Source organism: Cryptotermes secundus, unplaced genomic scaffold (assembly GCF_002891405.2).
Source record: "Cryptotermes secundus unplaced genomic scaffold, Csec_1.0 scaffold2346, whole genome shotgun sequence".
Classification (NCBI taxonomy): Eukaryota; Metazoa; Arthropoda; class Insecta; order Blattodea; family Kalotermitidae; genus Cryptotermes; species Cryptotermes secundus.
The window spans coordinates 203,141-220,296 of NW_019743195.1; the positions used below are offsets into that span (position 1 = coordinate 203,141).

Consider the following 17,156-nt stretch of genomic DNA (forward strand, 5'->3'; position numbering starts at 1 on the left):
TGGTCCGTTGACGATCTTCCTTGATGATTTCACGAATTTTTCCAACATTTTCACGTGTTCGGGCCGTGGAAGGATGACCAGAACGAGGTTTGTCATCAATTGACATTTCACAATTTTTGAAATGGGTAAACCACACAAACACTTGAGTTTTCCCCATAGCATCATCCTTGTACTCCGTTTTTAACATTTCAAGAGTTTCTGTTCCACTTTTCCCGAGCAAAAAGCAGAATTTCACCGCCGCACGCTGTTCACGAAAATCAGCCATTGCAAAAACGACGATCACACAAAACAGTTGTCACTATAAACTCTGCCGAAACTAGTCCTTACCTTCTGAAGCAATGGTAGTAGGCTTCTCGACTCAGGAATGTTAGCTCTATGCACTCATAGCGGTAAAACACGGTACAACGAAAGCTCTGCCCACAAAAAAATTAGTTCGTTTTCTTTTGCGTACCCCATCGCATAAAGGCTGATGTTTAAGTGTGTCCCAGTTGTGAGGAGGGGTATGGTTCCTGTGCCTTATTCAGACAGCTTTAATTCTGAGGCATAGGTACTGCAAGAGTACCAGTACTCTTCACCATACACTGTTATCACTGCAGCCGACTCAGTAGGAGAGTCACCAGCCTGAGTGTACATAGCAAAAAGTTTGTCCCCTAGTACAGTCATCAGATATCCTCCCCATATGATCACAGTGTGAATAATCAAAATATGAAGAAAAGTACATAAATGGTTATAGTAATTGGAGGCCATCACTTCCTTTGGGCTTCTGTGGCCACATGAAGTGTTGATGGATGACTTTGTTTTGTTTATTTCATAAATGGGAATTCTATAGAGTATGAAGTGTGAGTAGTTTGGTTAAATGAACAACAGTAGGAGCATATGCTGCTTGTTATAAACCTAGCAATTAAGTACACATGCATCCTAACCAGCTCAATAACTAACTCCTGGGAGCTGAAATCTTTCTTGAGGAGCCACTAGTCACTCAGCTACTCAAGAATTTTCCAACATTTTATGGAACACAGAGGCTCCTTACCATGTTCACAATATCCCACCACAGGTCCCTGTCCTGAGCCATATAAATCCAGTCTATATCACCCCATCTTATTTCTTTGAGATTTGTTTTAATATTATCCTCCCAACTACATCTAGGTCTTCCTAGTGATCTCTAAACCCTGTATGCAGTTTTCTTCCCTCCCATGTATGTTGCATGCCCTGACCATCTCATTCTCCTTGACTTGGGAACTCATGCTATTTTCTCCAGCTTCGTATGTCATCTATCTTCAGTCCATAATTCTCAGCACACTCAATGTATGTTCTTCCCTTAATGTCAGAAGCCGATTTTGCATACCAGGGAAACATGAGATGGTATATCTGCTTAACATACATAACCCTGATCAGCCAACATGTTTATCAAACACTGAAGGAACCGTTCATAGCATTCAGTTGCAATGTTGTATTGCCTAAGCAAGCCACGTACATACACTTTTTTTTTGTTTCAGCACCATTGTTCAGCACTACTCCTTTGTGTTGACAAGCATTGATTCCAAATGGACCTTTGGATTCTGCCGTCATGATCCAAAAACCGAAACAGCCCTTGTGCTGCTGAGTTACCTGCCATGGCATGAATCATTTTATAAGTAAGTGGAATGCATTTAGTCTCATACTTTAGCTGTTAATGACCATCATGGTTGTAGATCCTTCGTACATGCGGATGGCTAAAACATGACATACTTTGAGAACTTTGTTATGCATTTGAGTACTGAAATTTGTTTTTGTCCATTTATATGGGTGTGAAATTTTGTCTGTCACTCTGGTTAAAAAACAATAAAATACTATGAGAAGAAAGATGAAATAAGAAAATAATGAAGAAAATTACATTTTGTGATACTTTACAATTTCCACTCTTCACTCAGTATTATTAGGATGGCTGTACCAAGAATGATTGGATGGATGAATATAGCATGCAAGCTGGCAACAAGAAGTGCATACAAATTTTAGGTGGAATGCCTCATGTGAAGAGATCAGTTAGGAGACAGATGTTATTGAGAAGAGTGGGTTTATATTGAAATGGAACTTATATATAGTGTGAAGAAGTGAACTGGATTGGGGTAAGTGTACATTCTCCAGAGATGGTATGAAACTTTGGTTTCCTTAAAAAATTAAATTCTTGTGTAACCAAATGTTTGTCAACCGTTCCTGCGACAAAACCTTGTATTATACAACCTTACTGCCATCTTTGAGCCGATTGTCTAGATAATGTGGGACCCTCAACGTCTCACAACTGTATGGGCCTTCGTGGCCTGTTACAGGGATAGCCTCCGTTGAGCTCCAAGTTGCCTGGATTCGCTGGCCGTTCCCCCCCCCCTTTCGCCCCACAGACCATATATGGCCATAATCGCTTTTCACTGTTCCCATTGGTCTCCTCTCCCCCCACCCCTACATACCCCCTATATAAAGAAGCGCTTTTCACTTCCTAATCATTACAGCTATTCTCTGTATTCGCAACACAATTCACCTGCCCTGAAGATGGAGGCGATACGTTCCTCCAAAACATTAGCTAAAACAAAGAATACAGGGCGCCAGATCCCAGAAGACGACTTTCTTCATAGTCATCGCCGTGAAAACCTCAAAATTTACTTACCTTTTTTACTTTACTGTTCTTTAATTACAGGTTGCTTAATCATATAGCAGAAATAAACTACAGTTCCAAGTCAGATGAGCTGTGGAAGTTTCTGGAATCTGTATATAACAGCAGTGTTCCAGACGCAGGCAGAACACTCCAGATTCCTTTCAATAATGGTCGAGATGTACGTACATTATTTTTATTCAGTCTGTGTGTGAAACATAAATTAGGTTCATCACATGTGATATGTGCAACTCATGAATCCTTCCATAAATTTCAGTAATTCTGTATATGTGATCCTTGCTCAACCTTGTAAGCAAAATATTGTAACCCCCCCCATCCACTTGGTACTAGGGGCTTATTGCCCAGGGGTGAAGACAGCCAAAGGATGAAGATATCTGCTTGTCTCCATCAGCAGCCTGCACTAAGAAAACAGTACACCTTCATGGTATAGTGCTTAATCACATAGACTATTTTGTATGTCCATGTAATATTGTGACATGTTGCTAGGCCGTTGCTAGGGAATGGCTCTTCAGACACATCCACTCCTAGGCTTGACATGTCTGCTGAATGCCAGAACCATGAAGCCAGAAGAGATGGCCGTTGCTAGGGAATGGCTCTTCAGACACATCCACTCCTAGGCTACATTGACCTAAACAACTACCCATTGCTAGGCAATGCTTGGTAAGCATCACATGACCATGGCCTTGCGTAAGTATGCAACAGTAGAACTGTTGGAAGTGGTGTTTTCTGTGCAGTCCATGCTGAGGCTATGGAATGAGGACCAGTTGCCATTACAAGTTGGTCTTAAGTCTGCAATTAGTGAATGCAGTCCTTGTGCTGTAAGGGCATATAGAAAATCCCTTGTTAGAAGACTAACCAGGCACTGACTAGTGGAGGCTGTAACAAGCTGAGAATATTAGTGTAGGTTATAGTGATCTGTGCACCGTTAACACTACAGCAATTCAGATAGTAATCTCCATTTATTTTAGGCAACTAATGTAGGAGGGGAGGAATGCTTGCACATGTGAGGTAGCATCACATGACTCATTTGCCTCATAAACCATCATGTAACTGGTCACCCAGTGTTTCTTCTTGTATCTACAGGGTGAATGATGATATGTCCTGTGATTGATAATCCTCCAGGTTTGAAATCCATTTTATTGTTTGTTTATTCACGCAGAAAGCGTGTGTGCTGCAGAAATGCAGTTTATGACCAAAATATAATGACTGAAGGAACTGTAAAGGCGCATCCACATTACTCGTGCTCGTGCTCATTGGGAGACTTGTCTGGCATTTACTTGTGCTCATAAATCTTCGTCCACACTACTTCAGTTGCTTGCCAGGCTTCAGCGCATGAGGATCTGTATATTTACTCGTAGTGTGTATAGGCTGTAGTCATAGTTTAATTTATTGGCTATAGTTTTTAAATTAGAAATTTAAAATTTGCCTGTCTTGTGACTTGTCATAACGTCCACATTACTCGTAAGCATAGCAAGTCACACGAGCACTAGTAATCTGGACGCACCTTTAGACAGCAGTGTAGAATGTTCAGAGATTGGCAAACAAATGTTCGTTATGAAGAGTGAAGTAGTCCGCCATCTGTAGTGAGTAGTACACACCAGACCAAGGAGAGCTATGCACAAAAGAAACATAGCATAGACGCTGCAATATGAAAGTAGCATGAAATGTGGGCATTCATTCTCAAGTGATGACATGCAGTAATAGCATGTAATACTTTGACATACGAGCTGATGCGGTGCAGTGATTTCAGTTGCCTGAGGATGGCCTTATAGGGCCAAAACAATGTTGCAACAGTAAAATAGAATGAGATTTTAATCACATTTTATGAAATATAAATGTGATTGTAAAGATGTAAAATTTAAGGTTTTCACAGCCGTGACTATGAAGAATGCCATCTTCTGGGATGTGGCGCCATGTGGATATTGTGTAAACCAACATTTTGGAGGAACGTATCTCCTCCATCTTCAGGGTATAAAAAATCTGTGCATGAGGCAGCAGCATTAGCAGCAATCTGCCAGTGCTGGTTCCTCGCTCACAGATTCTTTATATGCCCTGAAGATGGAGGAGATACGTTCCTCCAAAATGTCAGTTTACACAATATCTGCATGATGCTCCAGCCCAGAAGATGGCATTCTGATTGTAAAGGTATTTTGAACTAAAAGTTTTTGTTGCATTAGACATGGAAACAAGTGCGATGCATCAATGCAACATGGTGCTGAAATATAGTATTATTTTGTACATTATGCCTCACAGATTTCAATTATTCTTCTGGTCTGCAATATCTTCACTATTGTCTTATCATCAGAGGCAGATTCTGTCCAGTGGATGTGCCTATTTTAAAATATGGATTTGTACCTTCACATCTGTGAAGCTATCCATTATGGTCATAAACCACATCTGAGGGCAGATGTCACCATGTACCTCACTGTCTGAAGACATTTATCAAGGTTTTACATGGCATTCAAATAAGGAGTGTTGTGTTGTGCATTGCAACACCATATGGCCTTACAGGAGATTATCAACATTTCAGAGAGGCTTTCCACCTCATTGTTTCCAGAGAAAGGTTTTTATGTGTACATATGGGCTCTGAAATTGTACACTTTATTGCAGAATAAAACTGAACTGCACCCTCAAGATCTGTGAAAACTTAAAATTTTGCATTCACCATCTTCATTAAAATGGTTGTTTATTTAATTATGCTTTTGTTACTGTTGTAGACCTTCGTGTGTCCATGCCCAAATCAATTTCAGTTGCCCAGCATCCCTGAAAATGTAAGTAAAGTTAATTTTAAGTAAAAACCTTCTTATAACCTTAAATTTCTTATATTGAAATGTTAGGTGATTTTATTTCATATTTTTTTATTGTATAGTTAAGCCAATTAATTGCCCAAAATACTCACAGATGCTTAAAGTGGTTTTTCTGAATTTGTTGTAGTTTTTTAAATTGCTTATTCCAGGCCAATCAAGTCATCCACTGATGCAAATTTAATTTGTGTGTGTGTGTATATATATATATATATATATATCAGAGGCAGATTCATTTAGTTTCATCATTTAAATATATGGTAGGTGGGGATGGAATGCAAAATTATAATTTCTCCTAATAATGAAAAATTAATAATAAACATGTCACTTAATAATTTGATTTTTGCAATACTCATGTATTCTGATGTTAATGTGGATGTGAAGTGTTTTATAAAAATACATTATATTCCTTCAACCAAATGTTATTGTATTTTTATCTCTTTCAGCGCAATCTTACAGAGTATTACAATGCTGTTGATGGTCATAATATGATGGTCATTTTTGCATCTATGTTGTATGAGCGACGTATAATTTTCACTTCAAAGAAATTGTACCGTCTGAGTGCCTGTGTTCAGTCTGCAAATTCTATCATCTATCCCATGAATTGGCAGCATATCTTCATTCCAGTATTACCAATGGCTCTCATGGACTATTTGCTTGCACCCATGCCTTATCTTATTGGTGTTCCTGAAGTCATATATCAGGTAAGTTACTGAAACATGATAACGTCGAAAATTTAAATAGAGCTGTTTGTATTCAGTCATCAGAGAACCAAATATTTTTGATAAAATTTAAATGAGATGTCTTACTGTATGTTGCCTAAATTGTTCTGTTAGTACCTGACCATAAGAAGAACCAAATACTGACACAATTAGAAGAACAAGAGTAATTAATGTGGCATAAAGCACGAGAACAATTGCTGAGCTTTAAACCACACTGAAAATTCCTGGCGGTGGACATTTGACAGAGAAAATGTTAAAGTGGAAGTTTTGGTCCATAGGGCTTAATGTTTTTAACACCTTAAGGTTCATTAACTGTTTTAATTTTAGAAAAAGATGAATGTATTTGTATATATTACATGACATTTTTGCCTTTGTTTCTTCATCTATGATAAATTTGACTGAGTGTGACATGTGATGTGATGAAACACAAATTCAAAAAAGCACTTGTATAAAAAGTATGCATGTTCACAGTGCGGTGTCACATGGCAGACCAGTGCAATAGGATTGCGGAAGTGTGACCTTGGCCTCTCCTCTCATCTTCATTCACCAAGGCAGTTACAACAATAACAGTCTGGGAACTTTCCGATAGCACATTTTTATAATAAAATTTTGCAATAGAGACTGCAAATACAGTAATCCTGACAGTAATACATCATTAGAACCATTTACTCAGAGAATTCACAAATCTATTTATAACAGGAATGTGATGTTATGTTTTTTAAAATATTTGATCATTAAAGTAACATTATACTAAATATGTTTCTCCATAAAATCAGAAGGAATATGTCAAAATACTGAACAGTCTTAATCACTAACTTTTTAAATGAAGGAACATAAACAAGCTAACAGTATATAATCATTGTTGATCATCATTGGAATGTTTTTCACATTTTCTTCAGAAGAATGGTTTGTAGTGATTTAGAAATGCCTTGACTTATACTAATCCTTTGCTATAAAATTAAATATTCTTCTACTTCCCAGCGTGTAAGGAAGGCAGATCTTGGAGATGTTGTGGTGTTGGATGCAGACAGCAACAAGGTTGAGACTCCCTTCCAAGATCTGGAGAGTCTTCCACTAGATGTAGTGAGTATACTCATTTCATCACAGCTATTTCATGATGCAGAAATTCACATATAATTTGTTCTCTTGTGATTTGTTCCCATGTACAAGTATATGTTCTTAGCTGTTAGTTCAGTCACCAAGAAAATCTAGCTTGTTAACTTTTATAGCTAAATGTCTCAGAATTGGGTTGGATGTGTGTGAACTACATTTGGCATTTGTTGGGGTATGGAGGTGGTATGGACTGGATTGATCTGGCTGAGGATAGGGACCTATGGATGGCTCTTGTGAACGGTGATGAACCTTCGGGCTCCATTAAATGTTGGGAAATTCTAAGTAGCTGCATGGCTGGTGGCTTGTCAAGAAGAGCTGAGCTCCATGGAATCGATTAGTTAATAGGTCTGCATAAAATATGTAGCTATTTTTCAGGTAATCATTTTGAATGCTGTAAAACAACATGGTTGGTGCTTAAAATATAAATTTAATTTTAGATTTGACCATTAGAGCTAAAATGTGAAATTTATATAGAGATAAACATAAACTTTTTTACTATGTGTTCACTATGAAATATTGTTTACATGCTCACAAGTATAAGCATGGAGATGGGCCAAACTGATGATATATCTGTCAGATATAATATAGTCAAAATTTGTGTTAGTGGAAACGTGGTCAGGTGTGGATGACTGTATAATATAATTGTTCAGTAAGAGTGCTTGCTAACCTGACCATTTAGATTGAAGAATTTGCAGGAAAATAGATGTAAATTCTTTCCAGAACTTCTTGTTTCTGTATCCCTAATTTCCTTATTTTGGTAAAATTGCTACTAGGTAACTTCCTTGAGACGTCAGCTTCGAAATCGTGCTGCTCTCTTGGGAGATGGAGTATCTCGAGCATTTCTTAGAGCTCTGGTCCAACTGATTGGAGGATACCGAGATGCTCTGAAATTTCATCAGGGACAAAAAATCACATTCAGCCCTGATGCTTTCATTGAGTCTCGTCCTTCTAGTATGCAGCCTTTTCTGCGTAAAATGCTGCAGCTTCAGATCTTCCAGCAGGTGAGCTCGTTAGTGAAAGCTTAGAGTATCCTCTGATCTCTTCAGTTTTTCTGAAAAAGTGAACTTTCTAAAACTTTTCTGGTCCTCATCTTAGTGACTTTCATTTCCATAAAGGTAAAGTTGCCCCTGTGCTTAAGTAATTCAGCACTGTGCCATGAAGAAACAGGAGTGGAGGTATAGCTCCACTATTCTTGACCTCAGCACTGAATGGAGGTGAATGGTGAGCTTCATGCCCCAGCCACCTTACCACAAGGGAAATAGCCCCTAGTCCCTAGTTGATAGGAGGCTGAGTGGGTTTCATAGTCAGGCTGGATACTGTGGAGTAGGGAAAAGTCTCTTTTGCCCTTGCTGGGAATTGAACTCTGATCATCAAGCCTGTAGCCTGTCACTACTGACTGCTAACCAATATTTATATATTTACTGTTTTAACTTTGCAGTTCATTTACTTTTGTGAATTTGCCTTGAAATAATAAAATCACATAGAAAGATTGTAGTGACACATCTTTTTCCTGCAAACCACAGTTAAGAAACACTGCTGTGGATATATTTCTGTTGAGAATTTGTATCTATTTTGATAAATAATGTATGATGATTAACCATTTTACAGTTTATTGAAGACAGACTTGAAATGTTGAATAATGGACTTGGATTTTCTGATGAGTTTGAAATGGAAGCTTGTAACTATTCAGACAAGTCAAGCTCAAAACTGAAGCAGCAGTACAAAGAGTGGGCATATACCATGCGGAAAGAAGGGAGTGCATTCTTCAAAACTATGAAAAACAAGGTAAAGCAGCATAGGTCACATTTCTGTTCACTATCTATGTTCATTTGCAATCTTGAAAACGACTTTCACCCACACTGTTTGTTTTGCTGTTTACTTGAATGAATGGAATATATGTTTTGTGTGAGTTTCCTCTTTATGCTCTTGTAGGGTCTGCAGTTTCATAAAACTTAAAGAAGGTAACTTTTTTTTTTGTGTTCAGTTGGCTAAACCAGTTTATTGCAGAGAGGGATATTGAATGTTCTGTGTGCTAATTGTTTTTGCTATTCCAGACAGCACAAATATTTCTGAGTAGTCTTGTAAAATGATCTAAAGAAATGAGTACCAAAACAACAGAGTTTCTGTCTGAAAGACAAAAAGCATGTGATTATCTGATAAAGTAATACACATTCATTTCATTATTACAGATTTTTAATACATCAGTTTTTAATTTAACAAATCTGGTAGTAGTGTTTAATTTGAGGAAATACTGTGTTACAAGAAGAAACAACACATTCACACGTGCACACACGAGTTCTATTAGATTTTGAAAATCATGGTACTAGTACATCTATGGTGTAGTTTTTCTGCTTTTGCCCAACAGAGAAAGTGAATTTAACTTACCAATATGTAGAAGATAAAGTAAGACATCTGTCAGTATCCTGATCAGGGAAATATTTGGTCCCACAAGGGCTGAAATATAGGTGAGGGATGAAAGATGTTACTTAACGAATTTAATAATTTGTACTGGTTATGGAGATATTCCTCTTAGAAGACTAAGGACAGGGTTTGAAGAAAATGTAATGGACCGTAGGAGTTTGTTATTCAGGAGGTGAAATGAACTGAACTTGCTAAGGATTACATCCATTGCTGGCTCTGATATTAGTGGTGTTGAATCTTGGGTGTTGAGAACTGATTAGTGGTAAACTGAAGTTGAAATTTTGAGACAAGCTAGGATGACTGGCAATCTTGGAAACACTATTCTGGAAAGCTCAATATAAATCCATGTTGGTTGAGAAGTTAAGGGGGAACTTGAACCCTTGGATTTGAGTGAACTTAATTACCATGATCTTTGTGGTTCTGTAGAGCAATCTGTTTTGTTTGTTGTGTGCTGTTTCGTTATTGTCGTTGCTTTCTGTCTAGATATGCTTTTTATTTTATGTAATTGTAATTTCAGGCAAATCCTGCAATGAAGTCAGCAGTAAAATCTGTAAGTGTGATTGCTTGTATTGGTTATTTTCTTGGCAGGCATTTCTAAGTGTAATACTTTTCTGCAACTGATAAAATGTTATGCAGTCTATTCTGTTCCAATACCACAAACTGACTTAAAATGTCAACGTATTTCCCAAGAATATAATAAACATTGGTTTAGATGCACTCAGAACTATTTTAGACTTTTCCACTTAATTGATAGTAACTTCTGAATTCATAAGGAAAAATGATATAGATATTTACATGGTAGAGTCGTTATGTTTGTGAAGTTGTGTCTGTGTGAGCTTATATGTCTTCAACCCCAGAATAGTTCTTTCTGCCAATGTCTGTATCAATGCTGGAATCCCTCTTTTCAGGCCATTTCTCATGTGACGACCATAAGTGTGGCCATTGTGAGGCTAAATGTTTAGTTTTAAAAAGTAGCACCACATTTTGTCACCTATCATAATCCTTTTCAGAATTTCTGGATCTCTCTGAATTCTGTCATTTTGTGGAATAAGATGCACAGATGTGATGCATGTTGAGGTTGACAAGCAAAATGGCATGGTGTATGCCATATGACACATCACTAGTTTTGGCAAGCTTAATCAGTTATTTGCATCTTCTTGGATGACCTCTTAGATTGTAACACATAAGTTTCTTATGTACTGCATCGTTTTCTGACTGTTGGAATTTTCTTGAATTAGTTGACTCTACCATGTAAATGGCAGCTAACTAACTGACTGACTGACCAACCAAACAAATTAACCAACTAACAATGTAATTCTTGTGATAGAACCTTAAAGCTCAGCACTACTAATACCAAAGCCTGCTGTCAGAATAATCCAATCCAATTTGGTCCAGTATCCCCTCAGCCTGTTTACACAGAATTCACTTTAATATCATCCATTCTCCTTCACAGTCATCTAGTTCGCCACATTCGAAGATGATTCTCTATGGAAATGTGAGCAATCTATTCAATACTACTTCTACCAAGTATTATGTTTTTGGACGTTATCCATTGTCTTGTCTATTTTTTAAAAACCGTCCAATAGATAGAGCTAGCCCCTATCTCCTGAGATAGGGGCTAGCTCTATCTATTGAACCCAACCGAGTAGGTTTTACCTGAGGACGGGGACAGAACCGAGTCCCCGAAATGTGGTGTTTTTAAAAAAGAAACAGGATTTTTTTTTTATAGGAATAGACAAGATGATGGATAATGTCCAAAAACATAATACCTGTAGCAATGTACCATTGTCACAAACTTTTAGATCTTAAATACTACTTCTGTTTGTTGCAAATAACAGCAGTAATTATTTTTTTTCATTAGGTAAATGCTATAGTGGAAAATATCTTACATTTCGGTTTTATGAAAATTCTAACCATACCATTGACGGATTTTGGAGGTCTGTGATTTACCCGAAATATCAGACAGTGATCTTAAGGAACAAAATGATCGTGAAACATGAAGTTGGACTGAAAAAATATAATATTTTTTGTTTCCTTCAATGAAAATTCTTGTGTAGTGCCTTAAAGTAGGCCACAGCCCACTATATCTCATTCATTACTACAGGGTCTCTGTATTTGTTACAAGCCATAAAATAATTCAATAAATCAATTAGTTTAGAACTCCTTGATCATTTTCTTCGCAAAGATTACTATCTTCTGGGTTGTAGCATTATGCAGTTTGATAGGTTATTACCAGTATACCTACAATATATTGGTAATGGTCTGTGGTATGATCTACCAGACTGGATGGCATCACAGTTCAAAAAATTATAATCTTCATAGTCATTTCCATAAGAACCTCTGATCTCATCTTCTGTAGTCTAGGAGGAAAGTCTGTTAAATAACACCTGTGACAAGGTTTTCCTTTGATTGTTCAGGTCAAGGAACGTGGTAAAGATGTCCGAACTGCATACAAAGGTATTCGCTCAAAATTACGTGACATGCAGCCTCGTGAAGGGCTCGGCTCCAGGGAAGATGGATTGAATGAAAGTAGCAAAGGAGACAAACCTCGATCGGCACCCACATCTCCAATAAACAGGAGAAGACCACAAACATTTGCTGGTCCTAAAGCCACTGCAGCAGCTTCTTTTCGCAAGGATCCTTTGCTGCAGAGAAAAAACACAGTCACTACCAACAGGTAAGCTGTGTCTCATATTTAATTACTGCCAGTAATTGGGTCAGGCAGCCAGGGCTATACAGACTAATAGTAAGCTTTTGGTTGGAAAAATTAAAAGTTCTATTCAGTGTATGTCTAAAATTGTTACAGGGATCCCACGATTCATGAAGATAATTTTTTTCCATGAAAACCGTTCTTGAGGTGAATATTTGTAAATCAAAAATAAAATTCCTGTTATTTTACATGTAAAAGTTGACAAACTTACGAACGTGAGATGTTTGTTGTAGCACACAAAGAAGGTGCAAATTCACTGTAGTAAGAATGCATAAATCAAGTATTTGGAAAGTGAGAGATACCTGTATGTGTTTCAATTCCTCAAAATATGTACCATGATGTGTGATGTTTTGTTATAATTTGATGACATCATTTGGAGAGAAGAAAATGACTTCACTGACTAAACTAAGATGTTGTGGCCATAATTGGGACAGGATGAGTGCATGTATTTGAGTGGCAATGTGTATCTATCACTGACTGTGTTACGGACTCCAGCAGCCTGTCATTTTATTGTACTGGTCTTGGGCGGGGCGGGGGGTGTTATTTTGCAGTGCTATTGTTAACTAAATTATAGGAATTGAAGGGTAGGATAACACATGAATTGGAAAGGATTTGGAAGAGATCAGTGATGGCCATACTGAAGTATTCTGGCATTTTCCTGAAGGAACTGAGGAAAACTGCTAAAAGCCTCAGTCAGGATGACCAATCTCCGGGTTGAGATCTTAACTGAGCATCACTCAAACAGGAGTCTAGAGCATTACTGCTATGCCAACCAGCTTCATAATTTTTGCTGGTGTTTTTTTAGTTCTTGGTGTCATGAGCAATGCTTTACTGACAAGGTTATTATGAGCGATGAATTTGAAAGAGTGTAAAACAAGCTGTCCTAGCATATACTATAGTATTGTGTGTGTGTGTGTGTGGGTTTTTTTTTTTATTTATTTTATGAAGGGATTGAGGAAAGTATGAATATGCTCACAATATTTGGTATCCAGGTTGCGATTTAAAACATGGATCTCTCTCCCTAATTTGAAGTAAAGTTACTGAGGACTGCACTGTAAAATTTGGTAATATGCTCTGTTATCACTTACTCTTTTCAGCGATTGTTGTATTAATCTGTAGATATACTGAAATCTGTTTTATATTCTGCAGATCCAGACCCTACAGTCCTTTGAGTCCCTCCTCAGATCCAGGTTCACCTGACGTGTTAGGTAAGTCATGTACTGACACTCCAGGGCTGCAACTGTCTCCCCTTGACATGGACTTGATGGGAGACCTTCAAGATGTCATTTTCAGGAAGTGTTCTTCAATACTGGACACAGAAGAAACCAAATCTCCGCCAATTGATAGAACGGTGAGTTATAAAGAAAAAAAAAGTGCATTCAGACAATAATAGAAATTGATTTGATCTAAAATGTTCTGCTTCTTGTTAATGGTATTTCAGATATTTGTAATGCATGGTACGTTGGACCATTAGCCAGTTTATGAGCATTTAAGTAAATGAACAGTTCCTGACATTGCTTTGATTAGTATGTATGCACTTGATTAATGTTAGGACATCATGTCCTACTATCTGTTCCTCTTTGGTACATTTGAGTTTTGATTATACAGTATTTTTTCTCAGAAATAAGCAGTCAGAACTCTATCTTACTCACATTTCTAGTATTTATCATTATTATAAAAGTAATTTCCTGCCAGTGAATTCAGTGGCTTAAAGACCAAAATCTCACTTAACGTTTTCTTGTGAAACCTGACCATACACTTTGCCTGAGAAAGGACATCTTCCACACCAGTCCATATGAATATCTGTTTAGTTCACACTCTCTCTCAGAGAAATCCAAATTCTCTCACATTATGAGTTTGTAAATATTTAATTTCAGACTTCAGTTTCGAAGAACGTAAGTTCATGTTTTTGCACTAAAATTGAGAAAATTCCACTTAAGGTGTATTTATATAACACCTGTAATCAGTATTTTCTGTATATAATATCTGTCTTATAGGATTTGTCAGTGCTTTCAAAATGTGGCAGTGAAAAGGTTATTGTTTGTTCAGTCATTACTACAGACCTGTTGCTTTTGTTCGTGATCGTGATGGTTATGTGAAAACCGATGGGAAGATGGCAGAGGAATTTTTTAGGAAGCATTTTATTTTTGTAACTGACAAGGTGGGAGCTTGTTTGAGAACATGAAAAGTTTTCTGTTGAATTTCACTTGTATTCTTTCTGCTGATGGATCTGTGTAGAGTCTGGCTCTTTGCTGATATTTTCCAGCCCATTTGTCGAACAGTAATATCTGTCATAAGATTCCTGTCAGTAAGCTGTTGAAATTTATTCAAGATGCTGGGTTATTAGTGGGGATGCACGTGGGTCAGACTGCTTGTGGTGCTAGAAGAGTTTGACATCCACTCCCTTCTTTTCCCTTATAGTGACAGTGGGAATTCATGAGGTGGAAACAACTGTAGTGGTGTTCACTTAATAGGTATTGTACTTTATTATGATGAGACATGTATGGAAGATAACAGATTTTTGTTGAGGTAAATTTTCAGCAAAATGGTCAGTACCCACACAACAGAAGCTACTGGGTCATTATCTTGATTTGTTTTAAACATATCTGTAGTCTGTGTAAGATTTGAGGCTTTCACGGCGGTGACTATGAAGAAAGCAGTCTTCTGGGATTTGGCGCCGTGTATATGTGGTGTTAACCGACGTTTCGGAGGAACGTATCGCCCCCATCTTCAGGGTTGAAGAAAAAGTATAGGTAAATCTGCAAGCGACAACACCGTGAGACACGGTAAAGCAGACTGACTGCTTTACCGTGTCTCACGGTGTTGTCGCTTGCAGATTTACCTATACTTTTTCTTCAACCCTGAAGATGGGGGCGATACGTTCCTCCGAAACGTCGGTTAACACCACATATACACGGCGCCAAATCCCAGAAGACTGCTTTCTTCATATCTGTAGTCTGTTTCTTTTCCCATGAAGCTTTGGTGGAAAACCAATCAGAAGAATGCTGTACCATAGGGTGGGGAGTGTGGGGTGGGCTGGTTCTGGTCAGATCATGCAGTACAAAGCCACACTAACAAGTGTTGCCAAGTGACCTTACAAATTGGACAGAGGTTTATCTAACTTTTCGTCTTTGTTGTATTTATCTACTGTGTTGTTGTCACACATTGTATATAAATTTCTTACCCCTTTTTTGTACCATGTGTTTTTGCGTTTTTTGAATCACTTATTTTCTTTGACTAAACAATAAGATGTGACACTATTGCAGTGCACTGAAATGGTGAGAACAGAAACGTCTTGTGTCACTTACACTTTAACATAATTGCATTTGCATGTGGGGAGATGTCCTCGTCAGGGCAGTTGGAATTTAATATCAGAAAATCAGTAAGAACAGACACCAACCAAGACAATACAATTCCCAATTATTTGTTATTGCAGATAGCAATGTTATGAGTGTCGTACTTCTTACCTGTGGAAAATAATAAGTTACACACTTATTTTGTTTGGTGAATACGATCATGTGGCTTTGCTATTGCAGTTGAAACCTGTCTGCAGTTTAGAGAGCTTCAAGCATTCTGGTGATAACTGGTGGTCACCCCCCTCACAGTCCCCTAGACTTGGAGCTCCTATGTCCTCTCCCACTCTTGCATCCAACAGTGGCTATGACTTGTTTGGCTCCACTCCGTTTGTTGTGGGTGGTGGTGGGAGTGTGGATGGAGACCCAGTGTTTGTAGTGGCTTCCCCCTCCTCCGTAGATCTTGTAAGGTTACCACCTCCACAGTCACATGGCAGTAAGGTAAATGTTAAAAATAGCACCACTAGATACTTGAACCATTGTGAGTTAGCATACTTATATTTTGTCCCTTGACTTATTGATTGTAGTTCAGACTTTGAATGTGTATTAGTAATTTTGCACAACAGTGTAACCTAAATTGCAAGTATTTTAAGAGGGTACAGAAAGTGTTTGTATCTAAGAGAGATAAAGAAGGTAATGGAGGATATTGCACAGTGAGGAACCGTATGATTTATAGGATTTAGTGTATCTAGAAAACCGAAATTAACAGCCATGGGGATTCATTTTACTGACCCCGTGGCACCCTCTATCCACTAAAGTTGGCACTAACTTCGCCAACAAGCAGCAGTTGCTCGGTCAGTATAGTTCACTTGCAGACTCAAGCCATGGAGTTTGGTTTTAGTGTAGTCAGTTAAGTAGACTGTAATTGATGGCACGTAGATTGGTTGGAGGAACAAGAAATGTGTATTGCATTTGGGTGGAAAACCCAGTTTTGGGAAACTGAAGATGAGATGAGCAATAAATATTCTTACTTTACCTGAAATTGTACAGCAAAGTTTATATGTAGGTCGTACCGAAAGTCATGAGCAACTTTTTTTTGCATGCAGCCTGGGAACAGCAGACGAAAGAGAGTACGGTGGTAGGTGGAACTAGGTGTTGTGTTAACCTTGAGTGTCTTGTGATGTCAGTAGCTTGCATCACGTGACCAGTATCACTCCTAACAAAATAGCTGACAATATGTCGTTTTGCCAGCGTGCTGTCATCAAATTTCTTTTGGAAAGAAATCCCTGCCGCAGAAATTCACCAGAGACTTCAGCGTGCTTATGGAAGTGTGTGCATGGTGCAAGCAGTGTTCTAAGATGGGTGAAACATTTTAAAGATGGGAACTCCAGCATCGAAGATGAGCTCGGAGTGGTTGTCCTCGAACAGCCTCAACTGAACACAACAAGG

General features: G+C 38.0%; 1 protein-coding gene across 2 annotated transcripts in view; it reads left to right on the plus strand.

The window, feature by feature from the left end:
* The window catches only part of LOC111874088 (DENN domain-containing protein 1B), a gene marked incomplete at its 3' end in the record, with an annotated part of 18,733 nt that extends 2,525 nt beyond the window's left edge, over positions 1–16,208 (plus strand). The window contains 11 exon segments of one of the 2 annotated variants that reach the window (XM_023869298.2): positions 1,497–1,634; positions 2,669–2,804; positions 5,362–5,415; positions 5,895–6,152; positions 7,152–7,253; positions 8,057–8,284; positions 8,892–9,068; positions 10,222–10,254; positions 12,122–12,381; positions 13,564–13,765; positions 15,951–16,208. In XM_023869298.2, coding sequence (XP_023725066.2) covers positions 1,497–1,634; positions 2,669–2,804; positions 5,362–5,415; positions 5,895–6,152; positions 7,152–7,253; positions 8,057–8,284; positions 8,892–9,068; positions 10,222–10,254; positions 12,122–12,381; positions 13,564–13,765; positions 15,951–16,208 — 1,846 coding nt within the window. 2 annotated transcript variants of the gene reach the window in all.
* Between the last annotated feature and the right edge of the window lie 948 nt (positions 16,209–17,156).